Source organism: Alligator sinensis, unplaced genomic scaffold (assembly GCF_000455745.1).
Source record: "Alligator sinensis unplaced genomic scaffold, ASM45574v1 scaffold273_1, whole genome shotgun sequence".
NCBI classification, from domain to species: Eukaryota; Metazoa; Chordata; order Crocodylia; family Alligatoridae; genus Alligator; species Alligator sinensis.
The window spans coordinates 3,540,082-3,553,249 of NW_005841943.1; the positions used below are offsets into that span (position 1 = coordinate 3,540,082).

The 13,168-nt window shown below is 41.5% G+C and overlaps 1 protein-coding gene across 2 annotated transcripts in view; it reads right to left on the minus strand.

Annotated features, from left to right (window-relative positions):
* Positions 1–13,168, minus strand: part of LRRC69 (leucine rich repeat containing 69) — a 61,917-nt gene that overhangs the window by 37,817 nt on the left and 10,932 nt on the right. For both annotated transcript variants that reach the window (XM_025199419.1, XM_014518216.2), the window contains exons 3-5: positions 10,453–10,525; positions 5,924–6,119; positions 2,781–2,852 (exon numbers count right to left, since the gene is read on the minus strand). In XM_025199419.1, coding sequence (XP_025055204.1) covers positions 2,781–2,852; positions 5,924–6,119; positions 10,453–10,525 — 341 coding nt within the window. The remainder of the gene's footprint in view (positions 1–2,780; positions 2,853–5,923; positions 6,120–10,452; positions 10,526–13,168) is intronic.

Genomic DNA, 13,168 nt, shown 5'->3' on the forward strand with positions numbered 1-13,168 from the left:
CTACACAAAACCTGGGCTAGCTGCAAACATCTGCTGCCTCTCCACCCCACCCCCAGCCTCAGGCCCAGCCCCGGGATCCAGGGACGTAGCACATACTGACAATGCTCCACGCTGAGCACACTTCCCCTTTGTGCACGGGAGCAGAGTGGGCAGCAGCGCAGAATTGTACCCCTCACTGCTGTCCCTGCCTGCACGGGAAGTGTGGCAGGGCAGCAGGAAGCAGGCAGCTTTCTGCCCCACTGCTGTGCCCTGCCGTTCCAGGTTCCAACACTGCTTTGCAGAATCGGCGAGGGCAGCACAGCAGAGAGCACTGCCGGTATGGGCAGCTGCTCCTCCCCACCTGGAGTCCAGGGCCCAGATCTGGGGCTGAGAGACAGCAGATGGTTGCAGCTGACCCAAGTTCTGGGTAGTTGCTGATAGCTATGGAGCCGGGCTGCTTGCAGCAGGGCTTCCATGGGAGCAGCCCAGGCTACGTGACTATCAGCAGCTACCCAGAGCCAGGGCTCACTGCAGTCGGGAGGCTACAAACTGCTGCTGCCTCCCCGGCCCCGGCCCCATTGGGTGTAGTGTTGGCACCTGCTGCTTTCCTGGAGCCTGGGGCCAGGAGACAGCTGGGGCCGGGGCCAGGGCTGGGGTGAGAGGGCAGCAGCTGTTTGTAGCCTCCTGGCTGCAGCCCGCCTGGGCTCTGGGTAGCTGCTGATAGTCACGGAGCCTGGGCTGCTCCCAGCAGGGCTTGCAGCATCCAAGCTGCCTGCTGGGAGCAGCCCAGGCTCCCAGCTGGCAGCAGCTACCCAGAGCTGGGGCCGGCTGCAGCCAGGAGGCTGCAAACAGCTGCTGCCTCCCCAGGCCCAACGCGTGCCGAGGAAAATGACCTCGTATGCCACGCATGGCACACGTGCCGGGGGTTGCCGACCCCTGCTCTACACACTTTCCACGGCAACAGACCACCATTAACAAGCCACTACTGTCATATCAGCAAGGTGAGGTACATACTCACAGAAGCAATATAGCATTTTCATAATTCTAAACTATCAACCAGAATTCATGTCATGCACAGCTTCCTCCTCTGCACAGCAGTTGGGCATAACTACACCTATGCACTACCCAATACACAGGGAGTGATCCCTACTAGCACAAGTCACACCAATGGAAGTTGGACCATGGCATCAACCCACTATCTCTTGACAGCAAAAGCTGGATAGACATGGAGGAGTGCAGGCTGCAATGCCAAAAACCACATTCCCATTATTTGCCAAGGCTCCAACTCTGCCCTGTTTAGGGACAATATTAAAGTAATACATATATGCATTCAATAAACTGTATATTCTATAATAAGTAACTGTCGGCAGTCTGTGTCATTAATTACTGATCATTAAATAGAAAGTAGATGTTTTAATTTTTGCCAGTTTTCAACTTCAGATTAGAAGATGAATTTTGGATAATTTTCCACATAACTCAACAAGGCAACTGAGAAAGCCACGATGATGTTGTGAGAATAAAATCAGTCCTTATAATTAGAACTATTATAATGTTATATATTCTTTTGGCCTTGATGCCAAATAAAGTTGTCCTGATTCAACACATCAACAGGCCTATCTATATGAGTCCAGACTGATACAAATGAATAGGTTCCAGGTTTAGGACCAAATTTAATAAGCTCAACCCTTCTTGTTTTGTCCTATATAAGAATGTTTCAGACAAACTTCCCTGCTGTTTCACATCCATAAAGGGCTGCAAAAAGGTAATTGCAGCCTCTGAGGGAAAAAAAAAGCAACGCAGTGGTGCCCTCAGTTGATTACTGCTATTAATGCACGTTTATAATCAAAACTAAACACACCACTTCAAAAAGTTATACCAATTTTTTCCCCCCAAAATGTCCTTATTTCTACTTGTTTTAACACAACATAGTAACAAGCAATAGAAGATACAAAGAATTGGGGCGGTACTGAGCAAGAGATATTCTTCAGTCTGGGAAACAGGGACCTATCACATGAATAATTTAAATGACAGAAACAGCAAATCCAAAGGAACTGAAAAGTTACAGTAGTTGAAGCAAAAGAATTTCAGTCCCCAGTCTCAGTAGTGACTCAAAATAGCCAAGCTGTTAAAAAGGACATGACCCAGAACATTGATAAAAGTGAACAGTAAAAGACTGCCACCTGGTCCAAAACAGAGAATGCACTCCAGAAACACACAGTTTATTGGTATATCAAGTTAAAATGTATTTATCAGCGGATACTGAAAACAAAAAGACAAAGATTAAATTACAAATTATGCCATTTGAGTGTGGTGTAATTTCCTTTCGACTCTAGCAATGGATTCTTCTTCCTCTTCCCTCATGATCAGTGGTTTACATGTAGTACTAAATTTACTCAAAAGAATGGCCATGATTTGTATAATACTCCAATCATAACAGTGTGCACACTGGTAAAATTGTGCTCAAATATGTGTCTTTTAGAGACAAAAATTCTTCAGCAACTGGAAGGACACTGACAACTTTGACTCGCACATTTTGATCAACCAGATTGGCTATGTTACTTTTGGTACCTTGAATGGAATATTTACAACACATAAATACTAGTTTACATAACTTTGCTATCTCCAGTTCGATGCTGTTGGATTTCTATGCAACTCTACATATTTATTTTCTTTTTACTCACTGCTCTGTAACATTCATGGTATCAATTTTTGCAAGTTGCATATATTGCCTATGCATTTAATCTAAGAATTGCACTAGGAAAATTTTGTTAGTGAACAAATTATAGGAAAATAATACTTACTGCTGTTGGAAACACCCGAATTCTGTTTCCCGCTACATCTAGAATTCTTAGTTTCCTCAGTTTACAAAGCCCCTAGGAGTAAATGGGTAGAAAACAATTTGGTAAAAAAGGGGGGGGGGAAGACCAATAAGTTAAATTCCTCATAGATAAGACTGTCATATCAGAGGTATCAATCAGTGATAAGGTTGATGAAGAAAGCCTGAGTTATCTGATTAAAATAAGAAAAAAAAAAAGAGGAAAACTCAAAATGAATTAGAAAGAAGATAGCGTAAGAGTAATGTTGCAGCCAAGATGGTCTCGAAATTATGCAAGAAGCAAGCATTTCTTAGGGCGATAGCTTTTATCAAACCAACTATGTAACTGAGATAAAGTTAGACAAGCTTTTAAATGAGACCGGATGAAGAATATCTTGCATTTGAAAGCTTATCTATCTTCATCCAAAATATATAGTTAGTCCAATAAAAAAAATATTACCATAAGAAATCCTTGCCTCTCAAAGTTGTCATTGCTGTTAACACTAAAAGAATCAATCCTGAGTTATTTTTCAAAATTTCCAAGGACCTCTATCTCCCAATCCTTCACCTTATTATGAATTAGTTATGGTGCAATATCTACACATGCGCCTAGGACCACAGCACTGTGAACAAAGGTGCTGAAGTGCAGGGCTAGACAGCAGGCATCCCTCGTGCTTGTGCCCCAGCAAGCCCCTGTCACCGTCTAAACATGCATTTCAGCACAGTAATTACTCTGTTGTAGGACAGCACTGTCTCTGACAGTACTGTCCTACAGCAGAGTTAACTAATTTACTGCACCCTAATACTGGCACATGTGTAGATTTTGATATTTTACTATGGAGCCAATTAGTCAATTCCGCAGTGAAGCGTATGTGTAGATACATCCAATACCTCCTCTTCTCAGTCACAGCCTCTTTCTTTCACTACAAAGGGATCCAGATAGTCTGTAAATCCACATTTCTTAGGCTCCTTTGTCCAGTAAACAACAACTTTTAAATGGAGAGCCTGAATCTCTAAAATTACCAATAGGCCCTATCTCCCAATCTCACTCAATTACCATTTCTTATTTCTGGTGGAACATGGGATAGAAAGATACATAAGATTTTAGTTTATGCTGTTATTTTTTCCAAGTTTTTTCATTGCTAAATTAAATAGTAGTTACAAGCAGCTGCCAAGATATAATGGTATTAACAGCCTTTTTTCAACATTTTCTATTATAGCAGGCTTCATAGATTCATTTTGTTTTGTTACCTGCAAAAGTCAGTACAATTAAGGTAATATACAAATAAAAAAACCCACAGTAAACAAAATAAAGCATCAAATATAAACTTTGCATGTTCAAAACCTTATTTTCTTCTCCTTGATGTACATACTGCTGAGCACCCACAGAACAAGCAACAGAACAAGCCTCAATCAGAATAGCCTACTACAAAAGCTGTACAAATCAGGCTTGGTCGCAATAGTATGTATGCCATACTCCTAAGATCTGAAGTTGAAGACCATTCACTTATAGTCATAGAAGAAATATAACTTTTTTTCTTCTGATTAGTTTAGAATGATATATTTCTCCTTTATCTTTACTTCTAGCTAAAAAGGAACACAAATAAAAGCTACACACCACTAAACTAAAGGTAAGATAAAATTTCTCAATGGGTCCTCATTTAAGGTCAAATTTTCCAAAGGTCCGGGGCTTTGTACGTCTGCACACGGTATAAATACATACTTCCTAACTATGCCAGCACTTATGCATCTGCATATCAGACAGCAAAGCAGCAGTGTCACAAAAAAAAAAGTCTCAAAGCAAGGAACCTGATTCAGAATAAAAACTAGAGGCTCTTCCTTCTCCCTAAAAGCTAACTGGAATATGCAAGAGCTCAAGAGTTTTAAGATAAGATATATAACACATTTTAGATGTTTATTTTAGGCTTCACCAAGGCAAACCAAGGCTTCTAATTTTGACTGAGGAAATGTTGTTGTATATTTGGCCATTAAAAGAGGTAGAAAGTTTTGATGATAAAACAGACTACAAAAGTATTTTAAACTTCATTTATTTATGCCAAATCCTTCCTGAAGCAACACAGCTATGATACATTTCGTTAAAGGACCCATATTTTAAGAAAGCTGACATTATTTATTTCATGTCCAGCATTTCTCAGAATAATTAATAAAATGAACTTACATTAGTTGCTTCCAGTTCTTTATTTGTTCAGACATCAAGTAAAGATTCACAATTAGTGATGTTACTGAATTTTATTTCATAAAATTATCTCAAACCTTTACTTATAGTATAAGAGAAATTTAAAAATAATATTTCCCAGGGCACTAACTACCTGCAGTTTCCCTTAACTTTCAGTGAAATTTCTGATTGCTCAGGACTCCTGAAAGTCAGGATACTAGTTAACAGGTTTTTAAGTACAGATCTCTTGCTTGATTTTCTAAATTAACAGAAAGAAAGTTTTCATAAATGGCCTCTCAGTCTCTATATTCACAAAAATTAAATCAATACATACACATGGCATGAACGTAACTTACCAACTTTGCCAGCACTTGCAAAGCAAAAATGTTATGGCTACATGGAGTCATCATATGATAAATTAGGGTATGTATTTACAGGGTGTTAATTACTCTGCAGTAACTAGCCATGTGGATAGTCTGAACCCATAAGTAAAGTGAGGTAACTTATCTTGCTTCAAAAAATGGGACATCTCACATGTACTACAGGATAAGACTGTGCACATCGATAGCTACCATCAAGTAGCTAATATGCAGCAAATTTATGTCCTAGCCTGCCTTGTGGTAAATTGTTTATGTTGCCATACCTAAAGACAGACAGGATAGGTGCCTGTGCTTAGAAAATGTGGGCCCCTACTTGTCCATTTTAGGCTTTGTTCCTATTTGCAAGGATTAATAAATTAGTTTTAAATTTCTATTTTCCAAATAGCCTCAAGAAAACAGTATTTAAATAAACATCTTTGAGAGTGAAATTATCAAACGAGTTTTAGTGATTGTAGGCATACATTGTTAAGGTACATCTGAAAACACACACCATTAAAAATTTGTTATTCAAATGTTTTATTAAAATATGCACATTAATTGAAAGAGAAAGTATGTTAGCGCAGGATTACTCACATCTGGAAGAACCTCTATCTGGTTTCTTGACAAGCACAGCATCCTGAGGTTTGTCATGTATCCAATCTCTTCAGGTACCATGATAAGACAGTTGTAGGACAGATGGAGTTCAGAAAGCTTTTCCAGGGAACATAGCTCTTTGGGAATACTTCCTATCTGATTATTATTTAAACTCATGTATTCCAGATTTTCTAACCTGTAAAATGAATAAAGTATTTTGTTGTACAGACTTGATATAACTTGCAGTACAGGGAACAATTGCAACTTTTATTGAAAAATTTCCTATACAGGGATGTGTTCTATTTTTCATGACATACCTGTTTAAATATATTTATATGAAACATATGGTGGGCAATTGTTAAGGGATTTAAGTCTATTATAAAGTATTCATATGATATGTAAATAGCAATTAATCATAACTTGTCTGACTGCTTTTATTACAGACTCTCAAAACAAAGGATTTGGCTGTGTGTGGGTATTTTTTGGAGCCATTTAAAGCAGACAGGAAATGCCTTCTGAATTCCAAATATTACATATATAATAGGATTGCATGTAGATGGCTTATAGACAGAACAGATTTGGTCCTACATTTCAGGGTCAGAAAATGCAAATAAATGGGGAGAAATGAAAATCAAATGAAAATGCAAGAATGAAATAATGTTTATTTTTAAATAGTTTGTTCTGAAGTAGATCTTAATATTTTTCCAAAAGGAAAATATCTTGGGCCATACTCAACATGGAAATCAGCAAAATAACAGTCAGGGATGAGAGGTGTAACAGGCACAGCAGATGAGAATAGCTGGTGACTGCAAATGCTGGTAAAAGTTACCATTCCAAATTTGTTCATTCTAATTTTTTTTTTTTGCTCTTGCTGAATGTACTGGAGCTTTTTCATTTTCCTCAATGCTGCTAAGACAATTTTGATATGCTTATTTTTCTGTTCAAAATGCACTGAAAATAATTTAGAATGTCACTAAGAAAAAAGCACCTTTATCCAACTATGGAAAAGAGAAGTTAAACTTTCAGGTCAGAACATCTTGACTAATTAAAGGGAAGGAGGGCTTCTTCCTCCAAAGCATTTCTGGATAGGAACAGAGGCCCTATTCTGGAACTAAGGAAACTTCCATGTTCCCCAGAAATGTAAGAGCTGAGTTAGTACACTACCTGCTGAGTCCTTGGACACAATTTCTAAATGGGGCAAAGATGACTCCATGTGCAATCTACACCAGCCAACCACTCTGCAAGTAGAAAGGATCGGGGTGGGGATGCCTAAAAGAGCCACTTGAACCAGAAAAGACTGCCATACAAACCATGCTCATTTACTGCCCCCATCAGTGTACAGGAATCCTCTGTCAATGAACTTGGGGTGGTAGATATTTGGACAGCAGATGGCTGGGGTTGCATTAACATGGCCTCAGCATCTGTGGACTCAAGATTCTCTGAGCTCACCTCAGAAAGCCAAAATGACAGCTTGGGCTCCTAAAATCTGTGAAGTTCCTAACTCTTCAGGACTTCCTTGACCTTAGGCCTGCCTGCACTACTAATGTGTTTCTTGTCTGGGTCACATCCCGAATTAACCATAAACTGTGATTCAATACGTCGTGAAATATGACTCTATTGTGGCTCATCCCCTGCCAGGATCATTCTAAATTCTTTGTAGAAAGAGCATATAGTATGGTCGACACCCACGTGGAAGCTCACAAACCTAGGCATCTTGTACCAACACCTGGAATTCCTTGGCTTTGTGCCCTGCACTGCTGCTCATTCTGCTGGGGTCCCCTAGCAGCCAACAACAGTGATGGCATCATAATCATCCTGGCCACGTTGGCTTTCTTGAAGTGTCTGCTGTACTTTTGCCTTCCTTTCCAGAATGCAAATGAGGACCTCCTCCTGGCTCGAGTTACTAGCAGTGCAGGCTGCAATGGAAGCGCTACTGAAGGCAGTGGGTAGTGAAGTTATGAAATTAAGAAAATGAAAGGTCTTGGAAACATGTTCAAAATAGGATCTAAATCCCTACAGAAACGTTCCTGGATGAAACAGGAATTCTCTGTAGTACTACATTTGATGAAACAGGAATTCTTTGTAGCACCCTGTAGCACCATATATAATGTCTGAATAGTTGCATATAATGTTACAGCCAGGGTGGAAAATTATTTGGGCCCTGGGCCACTTAAGTTATTTTGGTGAGCTGTCATGGGCCAGGTCAGCACCCAGTACCCCGCCACGCAACAACTCACTAAAACTCCTTATGTGGAATGGGGCCCTGGACAGTGGTGTTCAGGAGCAGGAGGGGCAGGCAAGGCTGGGATCACAGGGAAGTGTTGCAAGGTGGTGACAGTGTGGGGCCACGGCCGGGGCAGGGCCAGAGATGCAATCCACTGCCAGCACACCCCTGCAGCGGACATGGGTACCACAGCCAGAGGTGTGCAGAGAGTGGACTGCAGCCCTGCCCTGCCCTGCCCCAGCCCTGCGCCCAAGATCCTGGCCCCAGCACCAGGCGCAGCTTTCCACCCATCCTGTCTGTGTACAGGCTCCCTGGAGTTGTATCCGGTACCAAGACCAGAATCTTGAAGCAGTGACAGCGCAGGGTTGGGCAGAGCTGGAAGCCACTGCTGCGCCTCACTGGGGGGCTTCAGCACCTATGAGGGGGAGAGGAGGGCTGTGAGCCCCACAGAGGAGGCTCAGGAGGAACTTAGCCTCCCTCTTCCCTCCCCTCCCCTGGCAGTACGCAGTTGAGGGAAGAAGGATGCACCCAGCAGCGACTTCACACCCTGCCACTTGCAGCAGCCAGGACCAGGCTGGGGCGAGGGGAGGCAAGCGATGCTGGGATCACCTACCCTGTGCCAGCCTGCAGCTCACCCCAGGATGCCTGCAGGGTGGCAGCAGCCCACAGCCCTGCCAGCTCAGTGTGGGGTGGAGCAGTGAAGGGGCAGTGGCAGAAGCCCTGGTGAGGGCACTGCATCTGGGACCAGGGTTGAGGGCTGGTTTCCATGAACATCGGCCCCAGATGCAGATCCTGCCCAGCTGCCCACGGTCTCCATGGATATCGGCCCCTGGCTCTGGCCTTGGACACAGCAACCTCACTGGGGCTCCTGCCACTTCCCCTGCACCACTCTGCTCCACCCCACACTGACCCAGTGGGGCTGCAGGCTGCTGTCACCATCCAGGGACAAGCTGTGGGCTGGCATGGGGCGGGGGTGCCCCAGCACCACGCATAGGGGCCAAGGGACCCGCTGCAGGCCAGGCAAAATCACTCCACTGGCCAGATCTGGCCTGCAGGCCGTATTTTGCCCACCCATGCATTAGGTCTCTTGCTCTACCAGAATCCCAGAGTACAGAGCTCAGAGCCTAGTTAGGACTGGGGGACTGCAGCTCTGCTCACCACAGCAGCAGGCACCAGTGCCCATTGATCAGTGACAGCCTGTTGAGTTGCTCTTCCCTGGTGGCAGAGCAGAGGAGCAAATCCCTACTGCCCCCTAGTTAGAGCATGCCTTCATGGCAACTTTGCAGTGCTCTAGTTAGGGAGCTCTGAACCCCCCTATAAATAGCACTATATTTTGTAGCGCTACAAATGCACATCTGTCCACAGCCAAAGTGGCCACCTCAGAAAGGGCACAAAACAAATCCAAATACTACTGAGTAATAACAGTTAAACTGGGGAAGGATTGTGGATACCCTGTTCCAAATATTTTCTGCATTAATACGATTTTAGCCCCTCACCTGTCCATGGCTTTTTAAAACCAGTAACAGACCACTTCTGGTGCCTTCCCTCATGGGTAGGGTTAAGGGAAAGAAGATGAGAGAGGTTGAATCTTCTGAGCAATAACCTTTTCAAGAGAAGGGCTTTCGCTTCCCCATACATTTTATATCACCTAAAGCAAGAGGGCACGGCCATAGTACCAATAATGATTTTTAATTTCACAAATTCAAGTTTTGCAATTAAGTTTACAACTTTACATTGCAAAATATTTGGGGGAAAAAATGTGTTCTAAAAGGACTTTGTGATAAACTGTAAAAAGAAATGTTATTATTGTACCTCAGTTCATTCCATAAAAAACAAAAGTTACATCTGTGGTACTCAAAGTAAATATTTTAGATGTTCTAGTTCAGCATATATTAAAAGATAATATGCAAACATCAACAAACTCAAAGACAACATTAAAAAGATTGGCTCTTTAACTCTAAGAGCTGGATCACAACTGTTGTTCTCAACCTTTAAGTGTTTCCACAGGAATGAAAAGACCTCATGTCACATCCCTTTCAAGAAAGGTATCAAAAAGACAACCTGACTGTGAGAGAGAAAAATTAAAAGAAAATAGTGCAGTGCTTTAAAAAATAACAAGTCAAAAAATTACGGATTTCATTTCTTGCTGCTCAGCTATATAGTAAAAAGTCATAAAACTTCCCCAGCAATTAGAAGTAGTAGTTTGCCACAATGATGATGAGGTAAATAATACATCCAAACCAAATACACTGTACATTAATATAATTTGTACAGCTTTGAGAAACTCTTTCATAATCAAAATTACCTGTGTATTTCTGGAGGAAGATATTTAAGCCTGTTGTTGTTCAAATTCAGAAGCGTCAATTTTTCTAATCCATCTGTTAAGAAACACATCCTTAATCCAAAAAACACACAATTTATATTCTCCGTGGACCAGAATGTTTATCTTCACACATTCTCTTTCTCTCTCTCCCACAAACACCATCATAATTACCCTCATTTAGGAGGATAACATTTTACACACTACTTTCCTAACAGTGTCTAGAAGATTGTATAAAAGCCAGGGATTTTTAACGGATGAATTTTCCCTTAAAATCAGTAGGTCTGCAGACTACTTCTTCAACATACTTTCTTAAATGTTTACAAATTCAGATTCTCTAAATTAAAGAACAGAACCCACAACAACCATCATACAGACATGCTGAAGTCATTGGGAACTTTGCCTACATAAGAACTGCAGTATTCTAAAGTTTTGTTATGATCCGTGAATGCTAAAAAATATATGTAGTTTACTGTATGTTATTTCTGTTGACAGAAAAGCATGCTAATAAATTTATCTTGAGTCTGGTAGTGATATAGTACATTGACTTGGGGGTGCAATTAATACTTGCGCTGACCCACAGTTTTAATCTTTTTTTTTTTGTTGCTTTGCTATCTAGTTGTTAGTGGCTGACATTCATTCATTTGACTCGACACAGACTGGAGTGAAAACTTATGCTTTACACAGATTTTTTACAACATCCTTGCTCTTAAGCTATGCCATTTTCTGAGACTGTGAAGAAACTGAAATGGTTCAGATTTTCTTCTGAATGTTTTGTTCGGGTCTTTCTTCAAAGATTCATGGCTTATAACAAAAAAAGAGACCATTGTGATTCATTTAGTCTGACCTCCTGAATAATACAGAGCACAGGACTTGCATGAATTATAGTTTTAACTAAAGCGGGGGTTCTCAAACTGTGGGTCGCAACCCCTGAGGGATCACAAGCAAGTTAAAAGGGGGCTGCAAAGGGGACTTCCCAGGGGGTACACGCGGTGGTGCAGGGAAGCGGGGTGTGGCGGCACAGAGTGGTGGATGGCAGTAGCAGCTGCTGCGTGCAGGCTCCCTGCTGCTGCCATCCAGCAGCTCAGGAAAGCAAGGAAAGCTTCCTGAGAACCCCTAAACTAAAGTATTTTCAAAACTGGGAAAATATCCAATCTTGAGTTTAAAATTTCCAGTAATGGAACCATTTCCTACAACTATTTTGTTTCTGTTAAAAAAATTGTGCCTTTAGTCTCAAATTCTACTTATGGGATCTTTTCAGTATTAAACTGCAGAGCCCTCAAGGGCAGATTAAATCATACTTTAACCTTCTCTTTTATAGCCTAAATCAGTACACATCTTGTGTCTTTCACTCTTCCAAAGCATTTCTTCCAATTTAAAATAATTTTCCTAGCTATTCTCTTTTCCATTTTTTTAAATTACTTTTTTACTTAAAACTACTGGGTAAAATTCAACTCCTCAGCAAGTAGGCAATGCCAATAACTTGACTTTACTTGAAACACTGAAGAATATTTTGTGAATATTCAATATTAATTTATCCAGTGGTGAAAAGACATTCCTGATAAGAGTTTCCAAACCCTTACTAGGTATTATGCTAAATATTTTTATTGTGCTTATTATTATTTTCTTTTCTTTTTTTCACATTCAACTGATTCATAAGAAATGTTACATATAACTGGCTTACATACCACTGTGATAGGTATATTGAAAAAAACCTAAAGTGAAATATTCAAACAAAAATTCTAAATCAATTTGTTCACACTTAATTTTACTATTTGGCAAGTTAGAATCCTATGATTATATTTACTGTCTCGTCCACAAGCTACAAGCATCTTACTAATTATGCTTTCTAACACTACTTCTATATGTATAAAGGACTCACTAGTATGGCACATAACTAAAGATCAGTATTTTTGACAGATTTGAGGATAATAAATTGCTGAAACAGCAGAGTGTCTGCATTTCTCCAGACTGCAGGATTCTGTCCCCACCAGAAACTGGTACAGCCTGTGATGAATGTAGAAACATTTTGAATCAGGGCTAGGGACAGAAGTTACACATAAACTGGCTTACGTAATCAGAAACTGGTTTAAACTTGTAACAGAACAAGAGCTCAGTGCACATAAACCAGTTTCAAAATGGCTGAAACTGGTTTAAGATAAACCTGGTTGAATGTAGTATCAGGCTTAACTGATTTGGGTCAAAACAGTTTAAGAAACTTCTGTCCCAGACCCCTTCCTGATTCAAGTTAAATCACAGTCCCCAAGCATCCCAGCATGCTTTGCAGCCCTGGGCTGGACTGTGTAGCCTGCTCCAGCAGAAAAGGATTGTGGGGTGTGGGAGCAGGCAGGACAGGGACTGCCCTCCCCAGCAAACCCCAGCTGGGGTCTGGGGCCAGGGAGAAGGGTTAAACCCAACTTCCCCTGAGCACAGGGCTGCCCTACTCTGCTAAACTTACTGTTGGCTGTGACTGTGCACACGAAGAGGAAGTGATGAGCAACCCTGCAGAATCCTGCTGTTGTGATTCTGGACTGCAAATCCCAGAGACCTCAGGGAAAGCATAGATTCATAGATGTTAGGGTTGGAAGGGACCTCAATAGATCAGAGTCCGACCCCCTGCATAGGCAGGAAAGACTGCTGGGTCTAGATGACCCCAGCTAGATGGTTATCTAACCTCCTCTTGAAGACCCCCAGGGTAGGG